Source organism: Watersipora subatra, chromosome 4 (genome assembly GCF_963576615.1).
Source record: "Watersipora subatra chromosome 4, tzWatSuba1.1, whole genome shotgun sequence".
NCBI lineage: Eukaryota > Metazoa > Bryozoa > Gymnolaemata > Cheilostomatida > Watersiporidae > Watersipora > Watersipora subatra.
Window position 1 is genome coordinate 36,080,587 of NC_088711.1, and position 21,318 is coordinate 36,101,904.

At 35.4% G+C, this 21,318-nt stretch overlaps 1 protein-coding gene across 2 annotated transcripts in view; it reads left to right on the plus strand.

Annotated features, from left to right (window-relative positions):
* The first annotated feature begins 13,471 nt into the window (after window positions 1–13,471).
* The window catches only part of LOC137394840 (uncharacterized), a 39,665-nt gene continuing 31,818 nt past the window's right edge, over window positions 13,472–21,318 (plus strand). For both annotated transcript variants that reach the window (XM_068081611.1, XM_068081612.1), the window contains exon 1: window positions 13,472–13,578. In XM_068081611.1, coding sequence (XP_067937712.1) covers window positions 13,524–13,578 — 55 coding nt within the window. In that variant the 5' untranslated portion in view covers window positions 13,472–13,523. The remainder of the gene's footprint in view (window positions 13,579–21,318) is intronic.

The window sequence follows — 21,318 nt, forward strand, 5'->3', positions numbered from 1 at the left end:
ATTGTGTCAACGGTAAACGGATGTTTAGTCGAAACCGTTGTTGCCAACAGGCTATTTGTCGAACACATAGACGATTTGTCAAAATTGAAAACTATTGGTCGAATTCACAGACTATTAGTCAAAATTTAAGACGATTGGCCGAAGTATCTGAACACTTTCTCAGAGAGCATAACTCTAAGTACAATCAAGCTATTTGCTTTTACGGCTATATCTTCTGATTTTAGTAGTTGCTAGTTAGTACTGTTATCAGGGTTGTGGCGAATTAAAATTGTGCTGAGTCTATGTGTACTAGCAAAACTCTCAATAATTGAGAGCTACACAATGTGCAGTAGGCAATTCCTCCCATGCAACAATACTGCTTCCTACACATTAGGAAATACCAGTAGTTGTACTACATGTATGCCACAGTGGTAAAAGTACACAATGCATGTATACTGCATCAATTTGTTCAAAATTAAATACCACTTGAAATAAAAAAGAAATTATGTATGATGTGCAAACAATAATTTAATACATTTTGCAAAAAAATCCAATTATAACTATGGCCTAATTACTTCATGGTAGAGCAAGTGCGAAATAGTAACTTAAACGATTGTATCACATTGTTATTTACACTTCAGGTAGGTCATACACAGTTTCAAATGTCCCATCAACAAAAGATAGATCGCAGCCAAGAAGTGGAAGCAGGTGAAAAAGGAGCAGATCCATGGAAGGCCAGGGCTATAGATCAAGAAGCAGATCAATGGCAGATTAACTCCATAAATCTAGGAGTGGAAGTACACCCTAGAAGGTACGCATTTCTTTCATGGCATATTAATGACAGCACTGCATACGATATAACAATATAATTTTGTTTATAGCGGGACAAAATCCTCATCATCAAGTATGCATATTGATCTAGCCTGTCTTGACAAACTGTTGACAAAAGTTTATTGCAGAGACTGGTCTCTGGTTAAACGTTTTTATCTTATTTTTTCTATCTGAAGGTTTGGGCTAAATCCGTTATGATTAACAATGGAGGGACCGACATAACATCGCAGCCAAGCTGCATAGACGGAAGAGAACAACTCCCTTTCAGTGCAGCTGAGGCATCAGGTGCAGTAACAAGCTGTTGTTTTGCTCGCCCGCTCAACGGGGAGACAACTCCGCAAAAACAATTCAACAATTTCAAACAACTCTGCAAAACCTGATGACTTCAACAACAGTGACATTGATGATAATTATGTCTAGATAAATATTATTATTATTATTATTAGCAATAACCTTACAATAAATATAACCAAAAAATTTGATCGCTTTTTTGACAAATCATCATTACAACAACGAATAGTTTTCATACACTACACGACAATAGTTGTGGGGTTCACTCATCAATTTTATCATCAAAAGGTACAAAATTTCTAGATCAATTCAAACTATAGAATTATTGTCCTGCATCGATTAAGACGAACATCTACGTAGTCGTGTTATAAGGTGGCACCAAAAACATCTGATGAATCAACGGAAAGCAGAACTGCAACAGAAATAAAAACATCACGTATCATTTACATGTGTTATATGTTCATAGCTGTAATGTAATATAGTTGTCTCGTCTCACACGTTTGAGAAACTGGTGTTGGTATATATAAAGATTACCATAACTAAAATTTATTTTTATACTGCAGCGAAGTATAACATTTATCTCGCTGGAAGAGAGCACCAAGGAGATATACTTGTGTCATCAAATGGGTACAGCTATGTCATCAATAGAACTTACAAAGTAATGGATGGTAGAGAGTTTATTGGATTTGTAGCAAACAAAAATAATGCAGAGCCAAGGTCAACCAGAGCAACAATTTTGAATTTGCATGCAAGGCATCCGGCTTACACACATGTCTGTCACAGGAATACCTACCAGAGTTTTAATAACTAAAGTAACGTTAGAGGCAGCCAATCTCAATAATAATCTTCAAAACTTATTTAATGTTTGGCTGGAACTTTTCATACTAAAGATTAGCTTATGAAAATGCTGTACACGACTCTGACTGATATTATAGATTAAAGAAGAAGCAAAACTGAAACCTTTCTCGAGTGCTACCTTGATAGTAGACGACAACTTAAAAATAATTTGTGTCAAAATGTACAACCAGCAGCAATCTTTCAAGGCAGAATTTAATTAGGATGGCCAAAAAAATAAGAGAGAGAAGCAGACAAAAACATCTAGAGTCAAGAAATTTTGAGGTAAGTCAACCCAGAATTTTATCATATATAATTTTAATTAGAGCATTAAGATAACTCGCCTTAATTAAAACAATTGATTATAAGAGTATAATGCTGCTTAAAAAAACTAACCGTTCATTTGTGCTTTAATATTGCTAATAGAGATTGGTAATCCAAAAATCTAATATGCTAATCTAACTGTGACACAAATATCAATACAGTATCTAAAATATTTTTTTAGCCTATACTTCATGTCATACCAAAAAACTTCTTGCGAGCGGACATTCAAATTGTTGGCAAAAGGCACTTAATATTTTCCACTGATACTTAGCTAGATCTATTAAAGAAGTCAAGAACATAATTTTGATGAAACCTTCAAATGCGTGAAAAGACTTTTGAGCAGCTGCTAACTATTAATCTTTTCATAAGACAGACGCAAACGAATGCCATTTTTATATGTTTTAATGTCAAAAGAAAGAAAAGTGGATTATGTTCAGGTACAAATCTGTATAAAATATTTGTATTAAAAGAGCCAATTTTCACCCAACAAACCTCTTTAAACACCATCTCATTATGTTATCATTATCATAATTTATTATCAGGTGTTGAAAGACATTGAATAATGGCTAGCAGCTGGTTTGAATGCAAAATGTGCAATGGCTGACTATAATTTAAGTAGGAAAGTATTTTTAACACCGATATTAAGAATGAGCATTCAATTAAACATGCATTTACGCTGTAATATGTCTCGTGATGTAAAATAGGTTTGTTATGTCCATTCCAAACTAAATTTGTCACAAAAATTAAGCGGTTATATACCTTACTTCGAAATATTATGAACACATTTCCAAATAGAAAAGAAAAATATTAAATTTTGTAAAATATTTAGCTGACTCAGTATCGCCATTGCATAACTGAATGCATCTGTGATTAGTATAGCGATTTGAGTTGAGTCAATAGTAACACTTGTTATTCTCAATGCGGTGCCAATGAATATAAATAGAATAATATTATATGATGACAGTTCACCTTTTTTTAGCATTTTTTGACCTATTAATTAGTACATGTATCTTGTGGGTTCTCTTACTGTATGCTATGTAGGAATAAACCTACTGCGCCATATTAAGGCAATTGCACCCCTAACCCAATTCATCAACTTTTATAGAGATGTTGACATGAGCTAAAAGTATATTTGCTAACCATTATTTTGGACTATGGTATAACATTTTTATCAGTGGGTAGTGTTTGGAAGATAGTATATTTATAATGAAACAGATATAATCTTACGTACCATGGCTATACCCATCATTACCATTGTTTTAGGCTTCCTTGACACGCATTGCTATCTCTTTTGATTTATCTGTTTCTGTCTTCTTCTGGTACAGAAAACTTTAAAAGGCAGTATTGTGGCTACTTCTCTGTTTAGAGATTAGTGCAGCCTGATCAACCATTACAAATACAGTAAACGCTCCTACAACATCAATAATTCAATTCCGGGAGTGTATACGTTATAAGGATTTTACGTTATATGAACAGTAAAATATATGTAAATTGACCAATCCGTTCCAAGATCATTCTTAACTCACCCCTTTGGCCTTCCTAATAAAACATAGTGTTTTTAATGTAACAACTACATAGTAACTGTAGCACTAATAGTTTGTATCGACAAGTTGTTTTTCGTTTTCTAATCATTTGCACTTGGTTTATGGTTCAGGATTACGATAATTTTACAATAAGTCGAGTGAAGGAGAGCGCCTACTTGCAATGTCAATTTACGTGGTTCTTGTTATTTTTTTAGACAGCAAATTATATTCTGCAAAGGAAAAATATTGCAAAAAGATTTTATATCTAAAATAAATTAAAACAAAAATATATCCTGTCTGTTTGTCGCCAGGATTGAAGGTTAGAATAAAAGATAACTCTCAAAGAGACTAAAACTCGTGACATTCATCTTGGTATATCAATACTCCAACGTCTGCACTAGTAGATGGTCTTCCGAATTATTGAAAGCATTTCCAAATTATTGCACGGCTTCTTATTTTCTGCCAGGTACTAGTATATATAATAAAGAGAGCCCTTTACGCCAATTTCTCTCTCAAATGTGGGAAGAGGGAGCAATATTTTAAGGCTAACTAGAAAATTCTCGTTGTTGAAATTGAATTTGAGAAATCGAACCAACTTGACACTTTACGTTATATAGAATTCTTTATGTTGTACAAAGCAAAAACTTTACATAAATTATTTACGTTATGTTGAATTTACGTTATAGGAGGTATACATTGTAGGGGCATTTCCTGTGCTAACTTTAAAATCATTGGTAAGTTTCCGATTGTTACCTTTATATACATATACATTTACACGCCAGACAACCAATAGAAAATGTGACATTTCCAAATTGTTATCCTTGCAACAGAGTTACATTTTCAACCTCAATGACAGTAATCAGGTTTATCTTCTATAACCAATCCTGCTGATCCAAGGCTATGAAACACTGATAGAGATCAACTATTAGATTGTGAGCAGGCTGGTTGGTATTTATAGCAAGACGCCTTACAATTGCATTATATCTGACATGTGTACTCACCATCTATTGCTACTATTATATCTGACATGTGTACTTACCATCTATTGCTACTATTATATCTGACATGTGTACTTACCATCTATTGCTACTATTATATCTGACATGTGTACTTACCATCTATTGCTACTATTATATCTGACATATGTACTTACCATCTATTGCTACTATTATATCTGACATGTGTACTTACCAGCTATTGCTACTATTATATCTGACATGTGTACTTACCATCTATTGCTACTATTATATCTGACATGTGTACTACCATCTATTGCTACTATTATATCTGACATGTGTACTTACCATCTACTGCTACTATTATATCTGACATGTGTACTTACCATCTATTGCTACTATTATATCTGACATGTGTACTTACCATCTACCGCTACTATTATATCTGACATGTGTACTCACCATCTATTGCTACTATTATATCTGACATGTGTATCTCGCAAAACAAAACATGCTAAAGTAAACTCGCTTTTGGGTCAAGGTCACTTTTTAATCCATACTTAGTCAACTAGTTGCACTAAAAAGTAATTATTTTGTCATCCTAACACGAGCAACCCATCCTTGGTATGTAAATCTAAATGCAAAAAGTAAAGCAGAAACAGTAGTGAGTAGCATTAGAACAGTTTCAGAGCTGAGATACGCATGATTGGTGCTGAATTTTTTTACCTCCACTGGGGAGAGCTTAACTGAGTACTATTGATTCAGATCCACCAGTAATGAGTGTTTCTATGATGTCAAAGTCCTCTCACAGCGAATGCTTTGGACCAATTTAGCAAAGCGAAATGGAGTCAAATGCATTCGAATTTTACTATTTCTAGGATTAGGACTGGAAACTACTTCAAACCCATTCGAAGTATGGAAGCGCAGTGAACAACTCGTAGACAATGAATTATCCATCATGCCACAAGAGAGTATTTTTACATTTTTTATTGGCCAATCAGATGATAGCTGCGTAATTTGTGGTTATAAATTATAACCATGCATCTACTTTAGTAGGCTTTTTTCAACTGTTTTTAATGAAAATTATTGCTGATTCTTTATAAAAGAAATACATAGAATAAATATAATTTTCCTCAAACTACTGTTATTCGCAAGTTCTAGCATTCTGTAGGTCTGAACAGCACTCCCACTCAACTCAATAAGTTAGGTTGATAGATGTGACAGTACCTGATTACAGGTAGACTACTGTCACATTGCATTTGATAGGCGTTCATGAGTGCAAGTATGGACCTGCACCCTAAATGTCATGGAAAGTATGCTGATTCCTAAAGCTCCATGAAATCAGATTGTTGATTATTGTGATATGACACTATCCAAAGACGATAGCAATTATTAAAAATGTTATGAACTGTGTGAAGTTAGTAGATGACTAGTTTAGTTCCACAACAAAAGATACTAACATGGAAAGGTGCACTAGTTGCGCTAATAGGGGTAGCTGATAGCAGAGCTCTATCTGAAGCAAATTAATTTTACAAGTTCCTATGTTATATTTTTGTGCTTTTCTGTGCCAAGTTGCAGGTGACAAGTGGCAGGCGACAAGTCACAGGTGATATAGCATGTCATGTCATTAAATTTCTACCATCAAAGATCACTTTCAACTTTTTATAAGACTACGCTAAGCAGCCATGAATGAGATGAGAAGTTGCCTTCACTTGGCATGAAGCTCACTAGATGTGATAGGCATTATGGAAGACTCCTACGTCACCATAAACATAATAAGCTGCCATCTTCTCAAAGCAGTTAGCAGTAAATGTAATTAGTTAACCATTCAAGGTATAAATTTGATCTCATCGCGCTGTGGATAGCTTGTGCAAAGGTCAGCAGTAAGGAGGCTTACCGGTACATATTATGCTGCATGGCTGTTATGTTTAAAAAAACTATAAATTAAATCACATTTTGTAACATATTTGCCGTGTAAATTTTCTGCATTATTATTGTAATTACACTTTTACCACTAGTTGGAACCAAATTGAAATTGTCTTCTCATTCACACGCCAGAATTTACAGTTTTGAATCATTTGACATTGGAATTGGTAAGTGCATAGTCATAGTTAATTCAGTAGATTTGAACATATTCCTGAATAAACCAATTTTTATGCAACCAAAAGTTAGCATACTCAAAACATCTATTAATTAGTGTTATTTTGTGAGATATAACTCGATCAGCAAAGAAAAGTGGTAAATAATACTTCTGGTTACTAGGTCAGACCTAAATAAATAGCAACATGACAAGTACCAACAAGTGTTTACAAGTGTGCATAGATTCGATGAAGATTCAATAGAGAAGATAAAAGTGATGCCCGCAGCACTTCCTATGAGACAGTTATATAGGAAAACTAGCGCTTCAGCAGTTTGTGTCTCATGTACCCCACTAAGTGATCATTGACAGATGGCTGCCTCCTCTTCAACTCTGAAATAGGCTACATTCATCTTGAAGCGAGTTAGTCAAGTACTTTTCTGAATTGATTGGGAGATGCCAATAAATTCTTTTTATTACTTTAACTGATGCCATGATTCTAGTTTTTCTGTTTTGCTGCCAACAGTTATTCTACTTCGGTGATGGAAAAACAAACTAATTGAAGTGACTGTTCAAAAGCTTAGGCACTATGCCTAATTCAGTGATGTGACCCTCCCCACCCTTTGGACCTTGTTCACACTGGAATGCAGTAACAGGGCGAAAATGCCATTTCGTTTCATTGATTCACCAATCAATTGGTGTAATTCTATGACCGCTGTTCAGAAGATAATGCTGGACGTATGAATATTACACAGACCTTTGGTATTTGTGAAATCTGTGTTGACATGTTGGATAATCATACTGACGTAGTGTGGTGATTAAATGGGTGAAAATGCATAAGAATGGCGCTCAACAGCAGTGCTTTTGCCTTGGGTTCACGTATTGGCTAAACACCAGCATTAATATCGTAATACATATGTCTGTTTTTCACTGACAAAATGACCTCATGCTACAGCTTGGACCTTGCATCACACCAGTTTTTGTTTCCAAAAAGGCTGAACTAGGCTGATGCTATACAAGGTAGTAATTACATATTAACTCACCTTTTATTATCTAATTATCAACTTTTGAGAGTTGTCTTCTCAAAAGCCTAGCGCCTGACAAGCATTTTTCTATGACTTTATTAATTAACTGTGACACTTGTATATAGTACAGGTGAACAAGAAAGATCAGAAAGCACATTATTGGGTGGGTATAGGTTATTGCTGAAGAGTGTAGTACACAATAAAGTACTACACTTTCTCTGCTCGATGACAGAGCAGAGTTGTAAATTGAGCCGAACTTTAGAGACAACTGACTATTACTGAACCTCTCGAAGAACTAGTGTGCTAGATAATCTGGCCACAACAGCCACAGTTAATTCATTTTTAACAATTCATAAAGCACATGAATGAGGTGAATGGTTGTTGTTGCCAGATACAGCTGTTGTATTGCTTCCCTATACCAGACCAGCTGAAAACTGTTTGATATGCAATATTCACTGTAAAAGGTTTCTTCCATATTTTCCTTATATGGATATATGATATGTGGTTACTATTTGAGTTGCTTTCAGAGTTTTCATGCGTAGTGATATGCATATGGAATGCTCGCACGAGATATGCATATGAGATACATATACGGTATATTTGTAGGGGTATGCATATGGAATGCTCGTACGAGATATGCATACGAGATACATGTACGAGTTATGCATACGGTATATGTGTAGGGGTGTGCATATTGTGTTTGGATTTTAATCATGCTGCCTTCATCACTGTAATAGGATTACCTTGATATTATTATGCCTTGATGGTACAAGGCAATGAATCCTACAGACTTCAACATATACATCATAAAAACTGTGGTATGAGATCTTCATAAATAGCTAATGTTTATAGATTAACATAAATGACCACTTGTTACATAACAGACTTGATTGGTAAATCATAGAATGCCCTTATGAATACATCTGTGAGTCTCCATTTATTGAGAGAGTGAAAACTAGTGTGTCAATCACTTACCATTGAAAATAGTATATAGGCTAATGGATAACTCCTGGTTTATGAAAATGATTGCCCTCGGTGTTTGCTCATAACATACAGTCTCTCACCTTTGTACAACAATGTCCTGGCTTGACTTGCTTCATAGCCAGTTTTAAAGTGACCAAAAACTAATTTACAAAGGTTTTGTCAATAATTAGCTGGGTAAAGATAAGACGCTGCCATAATTTTCCCCGGTAAGCGTTGTGTTTTCTCAACAATACATATTGCATTTAATAGGGTTATATTAGAGCTGTAATTAGGGTACTTTTATTATTAGGCCAGAAATTTGGAGTTGTCTATAACCGTTAAAGGTTGACTTGCAATAAAATTTACATTACAGTTATTTGGTTTCAAAAGATTCACCATGTCTTACCCTGTTGTGTTGTAGGTGACAAATATGTGAAAATGTGATTACAAGCTCTTAAAAGCTCAAAAACAAAAAGCCGCCGTAGATTGGAATCTCTTTATTTCGATGACGTAGCCATGAAATTTGGTTACTGTCTTGTCACGTGATGTTCTCACGTGAATTGAAAGGCCAATACAAAGCTTAATATAAAACTTATCGTAGCCCTAGTTTATGACAAACACTTCGGATTTTACCGAAGACCCTGTATCAAATATAAATGCTCGCTACTTTACATTTTTGTTTCGAATCGGTCAAATCGGCAAGTCGTAATCTGATCATGTGACCCAATACTTTGCAAATAATTTCTGCAGCACTTTTCGATTATCACAGGTGACCAACAGGCTCGTCATAATTATCAAACAATGATATGTACTCCTTCAAGCCAAGGCTAAAAAATTAAACGAATTTTTACGGTAAGTTAAAGGATATCACTGCTAAAAGGGACAGCATTATGATGATAATAAAACAGACGCGTAAGAACAATAGACATGGTTTTATTGAACTCGTGAAGTATATTTGTAAAAACATTTCGACGAATAAGGTTGCATGAAAGTGTAAACAGAAACCATCTCTCACAACTACGTCACATTTGAGCCGTTTTGGAAAGAGAATCAAAACTACGGCGGTCTCGTGTGGCTGCGATTTTCTGTTCGTTTTTTAGCTTTTAAGAGCTTGTAATCACCTTTTCACATATTTTGCACCTACAACACAACAGAGTAAGACATGGTGAATCTTTTCATATCAAATAACTGTAATGTGAATTTTGTTGCAAGTCAACCTTTAACTCTATGCAGTTGTGGGACTGCCTCTCGTCCATATCTCATAATACAATTCTGGTCTGATTGATTGAACTGAGGGTTTTAGGATAATCAAGGATAAGATCATAGCCTGGGGACCCACTTACGAACTGATGTAAAATCAACAAAGGAGAATTTGTATCCATATAGTTTCTCTAACAGTAAGAAACACCAAATGGCCTCAGTGGCTCCTTTGATATGCAAAACGATATTATTTATTTATTCAGTGCACATCATCTCATGTATGAATTATCCCTTTTTCTCTCAAGCTACTTTGTTTGTCCTAATTACCAAATTATCACCTGAAAAGGTTTCAAAGAGTGCTTTTAATGTATCACCTGCTCACTGTCCAATCGTTACCCGTTTTCATACCTAAAGATATTTGACAACGCTCATCAAATCCATTGTCACACGGTGGGTTTAACGCTGCCTTAATTGATTGGAATTCAAAGGAATTCCATTCAAAAGATGCTCACTACTGGGACACATATACCGCTGCTCGCTACTGGTAGACATATACCGATGAAATCTACCCAGCAGTTGCCTTATGCAAGGTGACTTGCTGAGTAATTTTGTATTTTGAAATCTGCTAAAAATATAGAGTGGAAATAACAAAATGTTGGGTCTGTCTCTCTCTTGCAGTCGGTCGTTTTGGCAAGCTTTATCGCTGACTTCCACGCAGTTCTTCTGCTAAGAATATAGAGTGTAAATAGTAAACTTTGGGGTACATCGGTAAAATTGCGAGCAGCCATTCTTTGACAATAAAAGGTCAGGAGTAGGTTGCGTTCGTTTGTCAACATTTCCACATTCCTAAATTTTCTTGTTTTATGGTCATACCTCATGTCGCAGCCTGATCAGGAAGTTGTTTCCAATGGAAACGTCTATGCTAGATATCTTTGACTTCCTATGAGTGGTATCTGCTCACCATTACTTTAATTTGCCGTATATATAACTGCCCAATAAAAAAGATAATTGGTCAAAAAAGTGATGAGATCGCATCAATACCCAAGTTCATTGCTATATTCTTCGCAAAGGCCATCTCAAAGTCACCTGGTGTTTAGCCGGCTGTCTATGCAGTCAGTCTGACTGTTATTGGGTTGGTATGGGTGCAAATGTTCCACCTGTTTGCCTTCCTAACAAAGAATATCTAGGGTTAGCGCATTACATTTCCGCTCATCTTTCTATAGCTGTATCATAGCTTTTGTTTTTCATCCCCAGGGGACTACAGTCGGGCCTTCAGAGACCACAAAGGTCATACTGAGTACAAGTCTACAATTGGCAAACTGCCAGGCAGAGCGGAGCAGTAACATTTCCAGGCCTCTTGTATAATACCTAGGTAGACATGATTTTGTGACATTTGGAACTTTTATTGTAGCTATTATTAGCTATGAATGAGGTTTACTTATACAACTGGCTGAAACAAGCGTGGCAAGTCCAGTCAAACATGGATAACTCAAACTTCACGGAACCGAGTGAAAGTGTTCGAGTTATCAGAGCGTTCAAGTTATTAGAGCACTGTCACAAGTCCATGTATTTATTAGTAGATACATGTACATATACAAACTATAATATAAATCAAGAGCATAAATGGCTTGTTTCGAATTAAATGCTTCTAATGTAAAGTTTAAAATTTTTTTATTAAAACATATAGAGATTTTTCTATCACTTGAGATTTGTTTGTTGTTTTAGGTAATGTGACTGCCAGGAGGTTTTTCAGTTTAAAATAGGCAAAACTTGATCGCTGTTGAAATGCTCAGAAGAAAAGACATCTTTTTCTTTTGAGCGTTTTAACCAAGATCAATTTTGCCAAATTTTCTTGAAGTTCATGCCAAGGTTACCTCGCTTTTCCTTGCCTTCGAAGGACCATCGCTAAGCGGATGTTTGGTAAAAATCAAATTTGACAAACCTTTTAAAAAGTCGTTGACAACAATATTTTGCCGGTGATGGTAATAACGATGCCTATGAACTACTAAAAATTGATGTTTATCTCTATGGCTTGGAATAAAGTGATATTCTAAAGCGATAACAACCATCTCGGTAGCCGTTGGGCAAAAAACTGTTCGAGTTAACCAAGTTGAGGTCGAGTTATCTGAAGCAATTTATCATTGCGTGGGAACGGACCAAACAAAACCGTTGAGTTAACCATGTGTTCGAGCTATCTGAGGGCGAGTTATCCATGTTTGGCTGTACTTGCTCATTCCTGTCGTTTCAAGGACACGCCCAAACAGCCATAACGCTAAACTACCTTCCCAATTGCCCAGCACCAAGACAACCAATGTACTGTATATTAGTAACTCAACTTGCTAATTTATCCTGTAATATGTCAGGAACATCATTTTGTTTTAGATTCTAATATATAGGAATATCAATTTACTAAAATAAAATATTCTTATCTATCTTCACATGTACGATCTGTGGTGTTGCAATGTAATGAACAAGAAAGGAGGATGCCTCGGGCAAATCAACCGTCACGAAGAGCTAAGATTATCTGCACAGTCATGACCTTTTAATTATGTCCAGCATTATGTACTTTGTAATAAAGCTGTGACTTTTTCTACTGTGATATTTTCTACTAAAACTGTTTTATATGATTCAATTTTATATAATGATAATATTATTCTGCTTTCATTTTACATTTCGAATATGCAATTTTATGTACTTTTAGGCTTTTTTATTTTAGAGATTAACTTTCAAATAAATGTGTTTCTAGTAAATCAAGGCACAGACACGTGATGCTAGTATAACTCGACAACAAACCATTACTCTCATTGGCCTGTTTGAGTTGTACAGAGATAGAAGAGGTCTATGACGCAAATTGTAACAATGTCATGAGAAGTTATAAAAGCTCCGAGTAGAGGTATTTGATATGTTTTGGTATTTCTATGCATATATATAGTATAACTACATGCATGTTCAAGGAAGCGTGATAGCCAAGTTTACATGCTCTAGAATTGTTTTAATGCTGGTTAATCTATAATATATGTATAATATACTGTATAAAATTTGTTGATACATTTTACTATACAATGCTCCTGAAAATATTTTAATCTTTTTGTTAAAAAGAAGCAAATTTAGTTTAGAGTTCCCAGATCCCATATTAGCAGGAATCTAAAGAGGCCATAATACGACCAGGCACTCCCAACAGCCGCATGTTGCTGCAGCCTGCTGCAGGTTGTTTGGGTTCCGTCTGATACGAGCCCAGGCCAGTATTAACTGGGTGGTCTTGGCAGTGTCTTCGATAGGCTTTCCTATTGGCTAAAAATAGCGTTAAGCGCTAGTACAGTCCCGCCTACCGTGTTTGCAAATGTCGACCGAATATGCTCTAGAGATTTATGAGTAATAGAGCTAGACCCACCTCTGCGTTTATGAATAACAGTTGAACTATTAGGAATATTTAACACGACCTTCCGTTATTGATTGGCAGTTGTTTAGAAGCGGTAACCAATTTATTCCACAGTTTGTGTCAGAAGCTACCTGTTCAGATATGAAGCGATTTCAGTGGATTCTATCTGCCAGCTGCGTACTATACCTAGCAGAAGGTAAGCTATTACCAACCATTGTTGACAGCTGGTTGCCTGTTCTACTAATACCTAACCATATCTTACTTTATGCATAGCTTGGGATGTTTGAGTGTTTTAAATTTTTATTTGCTTTTTGAAATAATTAATCTCAAGGGTATAAGCCTAGTGCAAGCCTAGAAACGCGACCGGTAATTTAAACGCATGTACCTAAATGATAGCTTGTGGCTGTTGTAAAACACTCGTATATTATAGACTCGACCAACTTTATTTCCTCTTATTTTTGCTTTCCACAACTAGTTTTCCTGATATACAAGAGTTAGGATGTCATAAAGTCGCATGCAGCTCTCTGACAAGAGTTGTCACCCTTGCAAAAATACTTCGAATAAATACAACAACGTTGCATCATCTTGCTGTACAATAACCTAAAGCATTAAACTTGTTAAAAGAATTAATTATTGTTATTTAAATAATTAAGGAAAGCTGCTTTGTGATTTTGTTGGAAGAGTACAAAGCCGATTGCATTATGCAATCGTTATCCACACTCCTCAGTAAGCAACTTTTATTAAGAGTTAATAGACTGTGATGGTTGATAACTATCATATCATTTGATGGCTAGACTTTTTCTCCCATCATCGCTGTCGTTCGTAATCATGTCTTGGAAAGTATTTTGGTATAGAAGACTCTCCTCCTTTTGTTAATGTGATGATACGTGTACAAATCCAGACTGTCACAAATTTAATTTAGTGGAGATAACTGATGAATTTTATGATATTCAGAATTGTCTTGTAAAAGCTCTCTGGTTGAACTATTGAAAGTATGTTTATACAAGGACGAATAATTGGAGTTGTGTTTCCTCTGCGAAACTTGGAATAGCCTCTACTCGGTTATTGATGTAAAATACATTTTAGTAAAAACTACAGTAAAGAAACTCAAACTTCCACTATACAAAACGAGTCACCTTTTTTCGCCAATGAAATAGTACATCGGTATTCATTCCACTTGCTTGTAATTTCAGGGCTATTAACATTTGGGCTATTAACATTAATATTATAACATATTAACATTCCATGTTGCACTCAACAAAGGTGGACAGCAAAACAGACAAACAGTACACTTATATACAACATTCCACCAACATTGCGTCTGCAATTGAAACGAAGCCCTTTTTACAGCTGTTCTTTGGTTTACACCAGACTTTGTGGGCGTGGAAGCAACTCCAATAAATAGCCCGTGGTGTATAGGCAGCTTTTATGGTAGGATATCAGAGTTTAAACACCGCCTAGTTTACATACATATGTACTGTTTATGGCTAGTAAACAGCTGTTTATAGCTAATCCATGCCGTGCTGACTGCTGGCAGGCCTGCAGGTGTGATATCTGTTAGTGATGCAGGTGCACCATCTGGTGGGCATTGCGCTCAGTGCCTGCCATGCCAGTTAATTAGGGAAGAAAAATGGGTTATAGTTGGTAAAAATACCCAACAAGTTTGTAAAAATATTTCATCTTTTGAAATTAAGTCTTACAACCCTTAGCAGTAAAAAGGATACTGCAACATTGATGTATCATTCTTGCATTTTGTGAAACTTTTGCTACAACTTTGTGTCTTTGATTATATAATAATTATACTATATGTAAATATAAAAACTGCGAGGAAAGCAGCAAAAATTATGGCGATTTCAAGAAAAAAAAACATGGATGCAGTAATAAAAAATTTGAGCGATCTTTAGACTCCGCATTGAAAATAATTTTCGATGTTTAACGTTTTTTGAAACATTGCAATGTAGTAAATCAGTACATATGTATGCAGTTATCCTTCATATAAATTAGTTTTATGTTTCTTAAATAATATTATACAATGGTTTATACCTTGCTGTTTCTATAAAACCAAACATCAAAGGAGACAAGTGCTAGTGGTAGGAGTGGTGAGAAATTTTTCTTTGAATTAAAATATTAACAGTTAAAACAAGTGCAAATGTTTTCGAATCAATTATTTAAAAGGTCTCTGAAGTCAACTAGCAGTTATCGCGGTTGAGAGAGTCAGAGGTGAGGATGAATAGAAAGGCTGAAACTAGTAGAAGTAGAGACGCTGGCCATCTTAGTTAAGGATAAAATTAAACAGATATCAAACATAGAACAAGACTCTATCATGTCAATTTAGGGTTCACGTACTCAGTGACTAACGCTATCTCTCCATCTCTACTTCCACCTACTCACTATCCGTCTGCTGATTTACCAAGGATACACTTCTGTTGGCACTCCCTCTAACATGGAGAGCAATTACCAATAAAAACTTTATCATCTATTATTATTATGTTAATTTAGTTTCTCACATACATGTAGATCTTTACAATTATTCAGAAATTATACAGGTATAACACTGAAACAAATTCATGATTTAAAACAATGTTTATTGTTATGATTTTTGGTTGCAGACCATATTTAATGAGTTTTAATATATGTCTATGAAGTAAATCACTGTTTCCATTGTGCGAATTATGTTGATTTGGAATTGTGTGCACATTCAGTTACCATTTGATCTGTTTCAATGGACACTCATGTTGTGGATTAACGTGGACGCTTAGTTACAAAAAAGCTATGGAGGTCTAGTGTACATCAGAGGTAATAGCGGTGCTCTCCTATCTGCTTAGCAGTATGTTTTGAAATAAAGCCGGCTGAAGTGTAGAAAATGTCTAAAATGAAATATCTTGCGCAGCATGTTTTCACGCATCTTTTACAAGGGTCGTTTCCATCTTTAGCAAGCACGGAAAATTCGGTATAAATTTACGAGCAACAAAACTCACTTGGCTTGCAGATTTTCGTCGTTTCTATCCAGTGGATGACAAAACATAAGCTGAGTAACCATTTCGGAAAAACTGATTATTGGAACAGATTAACTTTGTATGTCGAGGTTTTACTCCCTGTTGTACACACAATGATTAGGGCTATTATTGACTTGTTGAGGCATCTTCTTGTTCTCTTCTGCTGAATTTCACACAGACACTGAAGTTAAATGCTTCAGAGGACAGCGAGTTCTAATGGCAGATAGACAAAGCTGTCAATACGTAATCTAGGTCAGTGACATATATGTCAGGTTTGACACTGCTGTTGAAGCATCTTTCCATTTCTATTCATGTATGCCTACATTGTCTGAGAGCATGGAAATTGATCTCCCTTCAGAAGTCTCCATTAATCGTGCCAAAATCCAAAATGAATAAGTCAAGTTTTTCCAAACAACACGCCATTTGATAATTATCTAATAATCTCCGCAAAAGCTTCTTTGTAACGGTTCATCGCTTCAATTATTAACCAGCTGTTCTTTATACGTACTCATAGATTTGTAACATTCCGTACTACAAAGAAAGGCATATCAATCGAACCTATCCATACAATGTATATGCTTCTTTGGCAGCGTACATCTTACACAAACTAAGTGAAATAAAATTGATTATGTCAGCAGCTCTGCAAGTCGAATGCGATTGCTAAAAAAAAGAAGAAAAATTACTTTGATGTAGCAGCCCAGATTTACCTACACGTGTACCGTAATTCGTGTCTGCGAATACCTTAAACGCATTGCACTGTGCGCCCTGATCAATAATCAAACAACAATGTTTCAACCAGACCAGCCTCCCGAGATCACCTATTACGAGTTATTATTTGTTGTAAAATGCCAGTCTCTTTCCTCTTATTACGAAGCCTCATTAAAATAATTTAATGGCCGACTGGCTCCATAGAAAATGGCTACAGTATTTAACAGAAGTACCTAGTTGGTTTGTGTGTAAGTAACTTTTATGAGTAGATTATGAGGAGATCTTTCAAACAAACTTTAGCAAAATAGAACAAGCATCAGCCAGCATGGCTACCATAATGGGCTACTGGAAATTTATATATCCTTTGAAATTTTGGTTAATTTGTCTTCAAGTCAGATAGTGTATCAGAATTTAGTTAACAAACATATTTCTTTTGAAAGAAATTTATAAAAAAGCCAATGATCTAAAATGAAATTAAAGTTCATGATAAACAATTTACTAGCTGCTCAAACACAGCTGCATATCAGCATTTAATGACCAGAGAAAACATGAATACTATGACAATGACTTGCGATAAATGACAACTTCTCTGTCACATTCACTGGGTTTCCAAGCTTCGAATGGATTCAGAGTTTCTTCTACTCAGAATCATCGAAACGATAAAATCCGAAAGGATTTGACGCCATTTCACTTTGCTAAATTTGCGTCAAGGCATTCGCTGTGAAACTAATAATCCATGTCATAGAAACACTCACTGCGAATCGATTCGAATCGATAATACCTGTTTAAGCTTTCCCTTGAGGAGGTAAAAAATTCAGCACATTTCATCCCATCACCTTCTAACTTCTATCGCAAATGATGGGTTGTTCATTTGACAATAACGAGATAATTATCTTTTTAATAATTTTATTATGCTTTATGGTTACAACATCCTGTAATATAGTTTTTTGGTTTTGACTACATTATCTATGTTACTAATATCACACTTTCATTTTGTCTGCAAATAGAGGCTTTTTCTTATTTCTTTTGCTTTTTCTAAATAATAACTGCATAGCGAGTAGTAAATTCATTTCCTGTTTGATAATATAGAGGGCAGCAATAAAAAATACTTATCACACATCGTAGCTGAGTTAGTACAACAAGTGTACAAAACGTGAATTAAAAAGCTACCGTCACCCGAAAGCGAGTCTACTTTAACAATTTCTATTTTGAAGAGTATATCGCTAGTCTAGAAAAAATCGATAAAGTGCAACTCCGAATTGTTGGAAAAGTAAAGTGCGAATTCATTGGCAAAGGTCAATTCCGAATCCATTTGAAGCATGGAAACCCAGTGATTAATAGTTGGTGAAATGTATGACAATTGGCTACCTCGAATATACAAATATGTAGTATTTGAATTTTAAAAATCTAGCGATTCATATGAGAATAAAGCTGTTTTTCTATAATCTTATCAAGTTTTCCATCGACCTTGTGGAACAAAACCGGCATGAAAAAGAGTCGTTTGTTTTTAGTTGACCAAATAGGCCTACCGTTAGAATGGTCTGCTATCGTGATATACTATATATATTCTACAATGTACTTCTGAGGTGTTTATATACATTTATCATGGGTTTTTACTGACTTTTAATTCGTCATATTTAAAATCAAAAGTTGAAAAGCTAGTTGGTTTACTGGAAACTAGTTTACTAGTTTATATGAAAGTTAATCTCTAAAATAGGTAAAAGGCTAGAAATGAATAACATTGTACATTAACACCATAAATAATATTATAATACAATGTTTACAGTATATGATAATATGTTATATATTATTATATGATAATAATATAATAACGATAGTATTATAAAATAAAAGTGAATCACATAAAACAGTTTTAGTAGAGAATATCAAGTCACAATTCTTTATTAGCAGGTGATGGACTGCGCCAATCGTCTAATCTCTTTGAGAATCCTTTGGAGTAATCTTCCTTTCATGCTCTCAATATTGTAACACCACAACTCTTTAATGTGAATATAATAGTTTATGTTGTTATTATTTTGGTTTAGTAAATTGGTAATTTAGCAAGGCTGAACTAGCATATTATGACCTTGAAGCTTAGAATCCGGCAAGAAGATGGTTGAAGTTTATACTATCTAATGTTTACATGCAACCTTGTTTGTAGAAGTGAACTTTTTTAACTAGGGCCTACTAAAACTGCTTAAAATGTGAGATATTTTGGTAAATTCACTTTATCGAATTATTTATCGTATGATTATTGTATTATTAATCGTATTATTACGCTAGCCTTACTGCCTATGAGCCCCCAACCAGTGTTTCATAGGTCAGGGGCTCTAGACTACTAGGCTATGGCAGCTCCCTAAAACTATTAGAACTCGCTGTCGGCTGAAGCATTTAACTTCAATGTCTGTGTGAAATTTAGTAGAAGAGAATAAAAAGATGCCTCAACAAGTCAATGATGACCCTAACCATTGTCTGTACAACAGGAAGTCAAATTTCGACATATCAAGTTAATCTGTTCCAATAATCACTATGTTTTTACGATATGCTTACTCCGCAAGTTTGTCAGCATTTTTCTTTTGGCATTCATCGTCGATTATGTGAACTGTGAACTGACGGCATCGACAAAACGTCGCGGACAAGTTTGCAGCTGTCAAACTTTCCCGATACTTTGCCGAGCATCGACGGCCGCCTTTCAAATGTGAACCATATTGGCGATAGTAATTCGCGGTCGCTAAAAGCGTGGTTTATTCATATCGTTTATGATAGTCGCTGCGGGACTATCATATTTCTATATATATCTATTTAATTCCAGCACGCGAAAACAAAGAGATTTCTTCGCGAAATTTTAAAAAGAAAATAAGGAACACCACGTCACGGAGTATTTCCTGATGCAAACGGGATATAGGTTTGTGATAGTGTGAACATCGTTGTCATCGACGATCCCTGAAGTATTGTGGTATCAACACCGAGATGGCGATTTAGTGTGAACCAGCTTTAAATGTGACCGATCTCACTCAGTCGGAATTTGTTTATCTTTACTATAATAAAAACTGTGTCTGTCTGTCCGTCCATATGTTCGCAATGTCTGAAGCCATGGTTGGATGTTGGAACAAAATTGTATAGCTCAGGAATTAAACTCTGACATTCGGCTGAGCAGCTAAGGATGTTACCATCTGCACCCCTAAACCACATTGCTGCATTTTGGAATAATTGTGTGGATAGTTATTACACATGAAAATTGTTCGCAGCTCACTGGACTGCCAGGGTACTAGTTTGCTATGGTAGGAAAAAAGATCGCTTTCAACTGGGTTCAAACTCATGGTTTTCAGCTTGGTAGACAGACACTCTATGTCATGCACCATCAACCTCCTTGACACATGTGTGATCATTGGTGTAGTTAGTTACACCTGACGATCTCTCACGGCGAACCGAACTGCCAGGGCATGAGTTGTCTTATAATATTGTTCCTGCAACATTTTTTAATGCTGCTAAACATTTCTAGAACCCAACAAAACTGTAACGGTTTGGTTTATCATGTATGAAAAAAGTTTACCATTCGCATAGAAGCTTTACTGTTGAAAATGCTAAAAGATGGACAGGAAATAATCATGAGCGTTTTCAGACAAATACAATATCAGATTGACTGTTTAAACACTAAGAAAATATTGAGGTAGCCTTCACAAGCCCCTTTGCACCGGGAGATAATCTGTAGGTAGATATTATATTTGCAAGCCCTTAAATGTTTAGTCGGGTGTCACCCAACACACTAGTCTAGGAAATGAGTAATATTTGATCTCTTAATGATTTTCGAGCGATTTGACACTAGATCTAAGTGTTATCACGCCTACTTGTGACTGGCTAATTAACAAGCAGCGATGACATATTGTGTAAGCTCCCTAGGCAGCTTGTGACGACATCTCATAGAAGGTTTTGAGTAAGCAAAGGGTAGATTTAATGCCTAGAGCGAACATAAAACATTCAAGTTATAAGGAAGAAGTGCGTTTTATCTACATAAGTATAAATATTGTTCATATATTATTAATTATGATGTAACAGGATGTAGATTGAGTTTTATTTGAATTACGCTGATAGCGAGATGATTGCAAGCTTGTTAATATGTATGTTAGTGTGCTTGCTTAATAATTTCAACACTTCAATCATGCCATCTTAAATATAACTACATTGGAATTGGAAACCAGGTAAATCTTAACATGGCAGAGACCAGAGCCGTA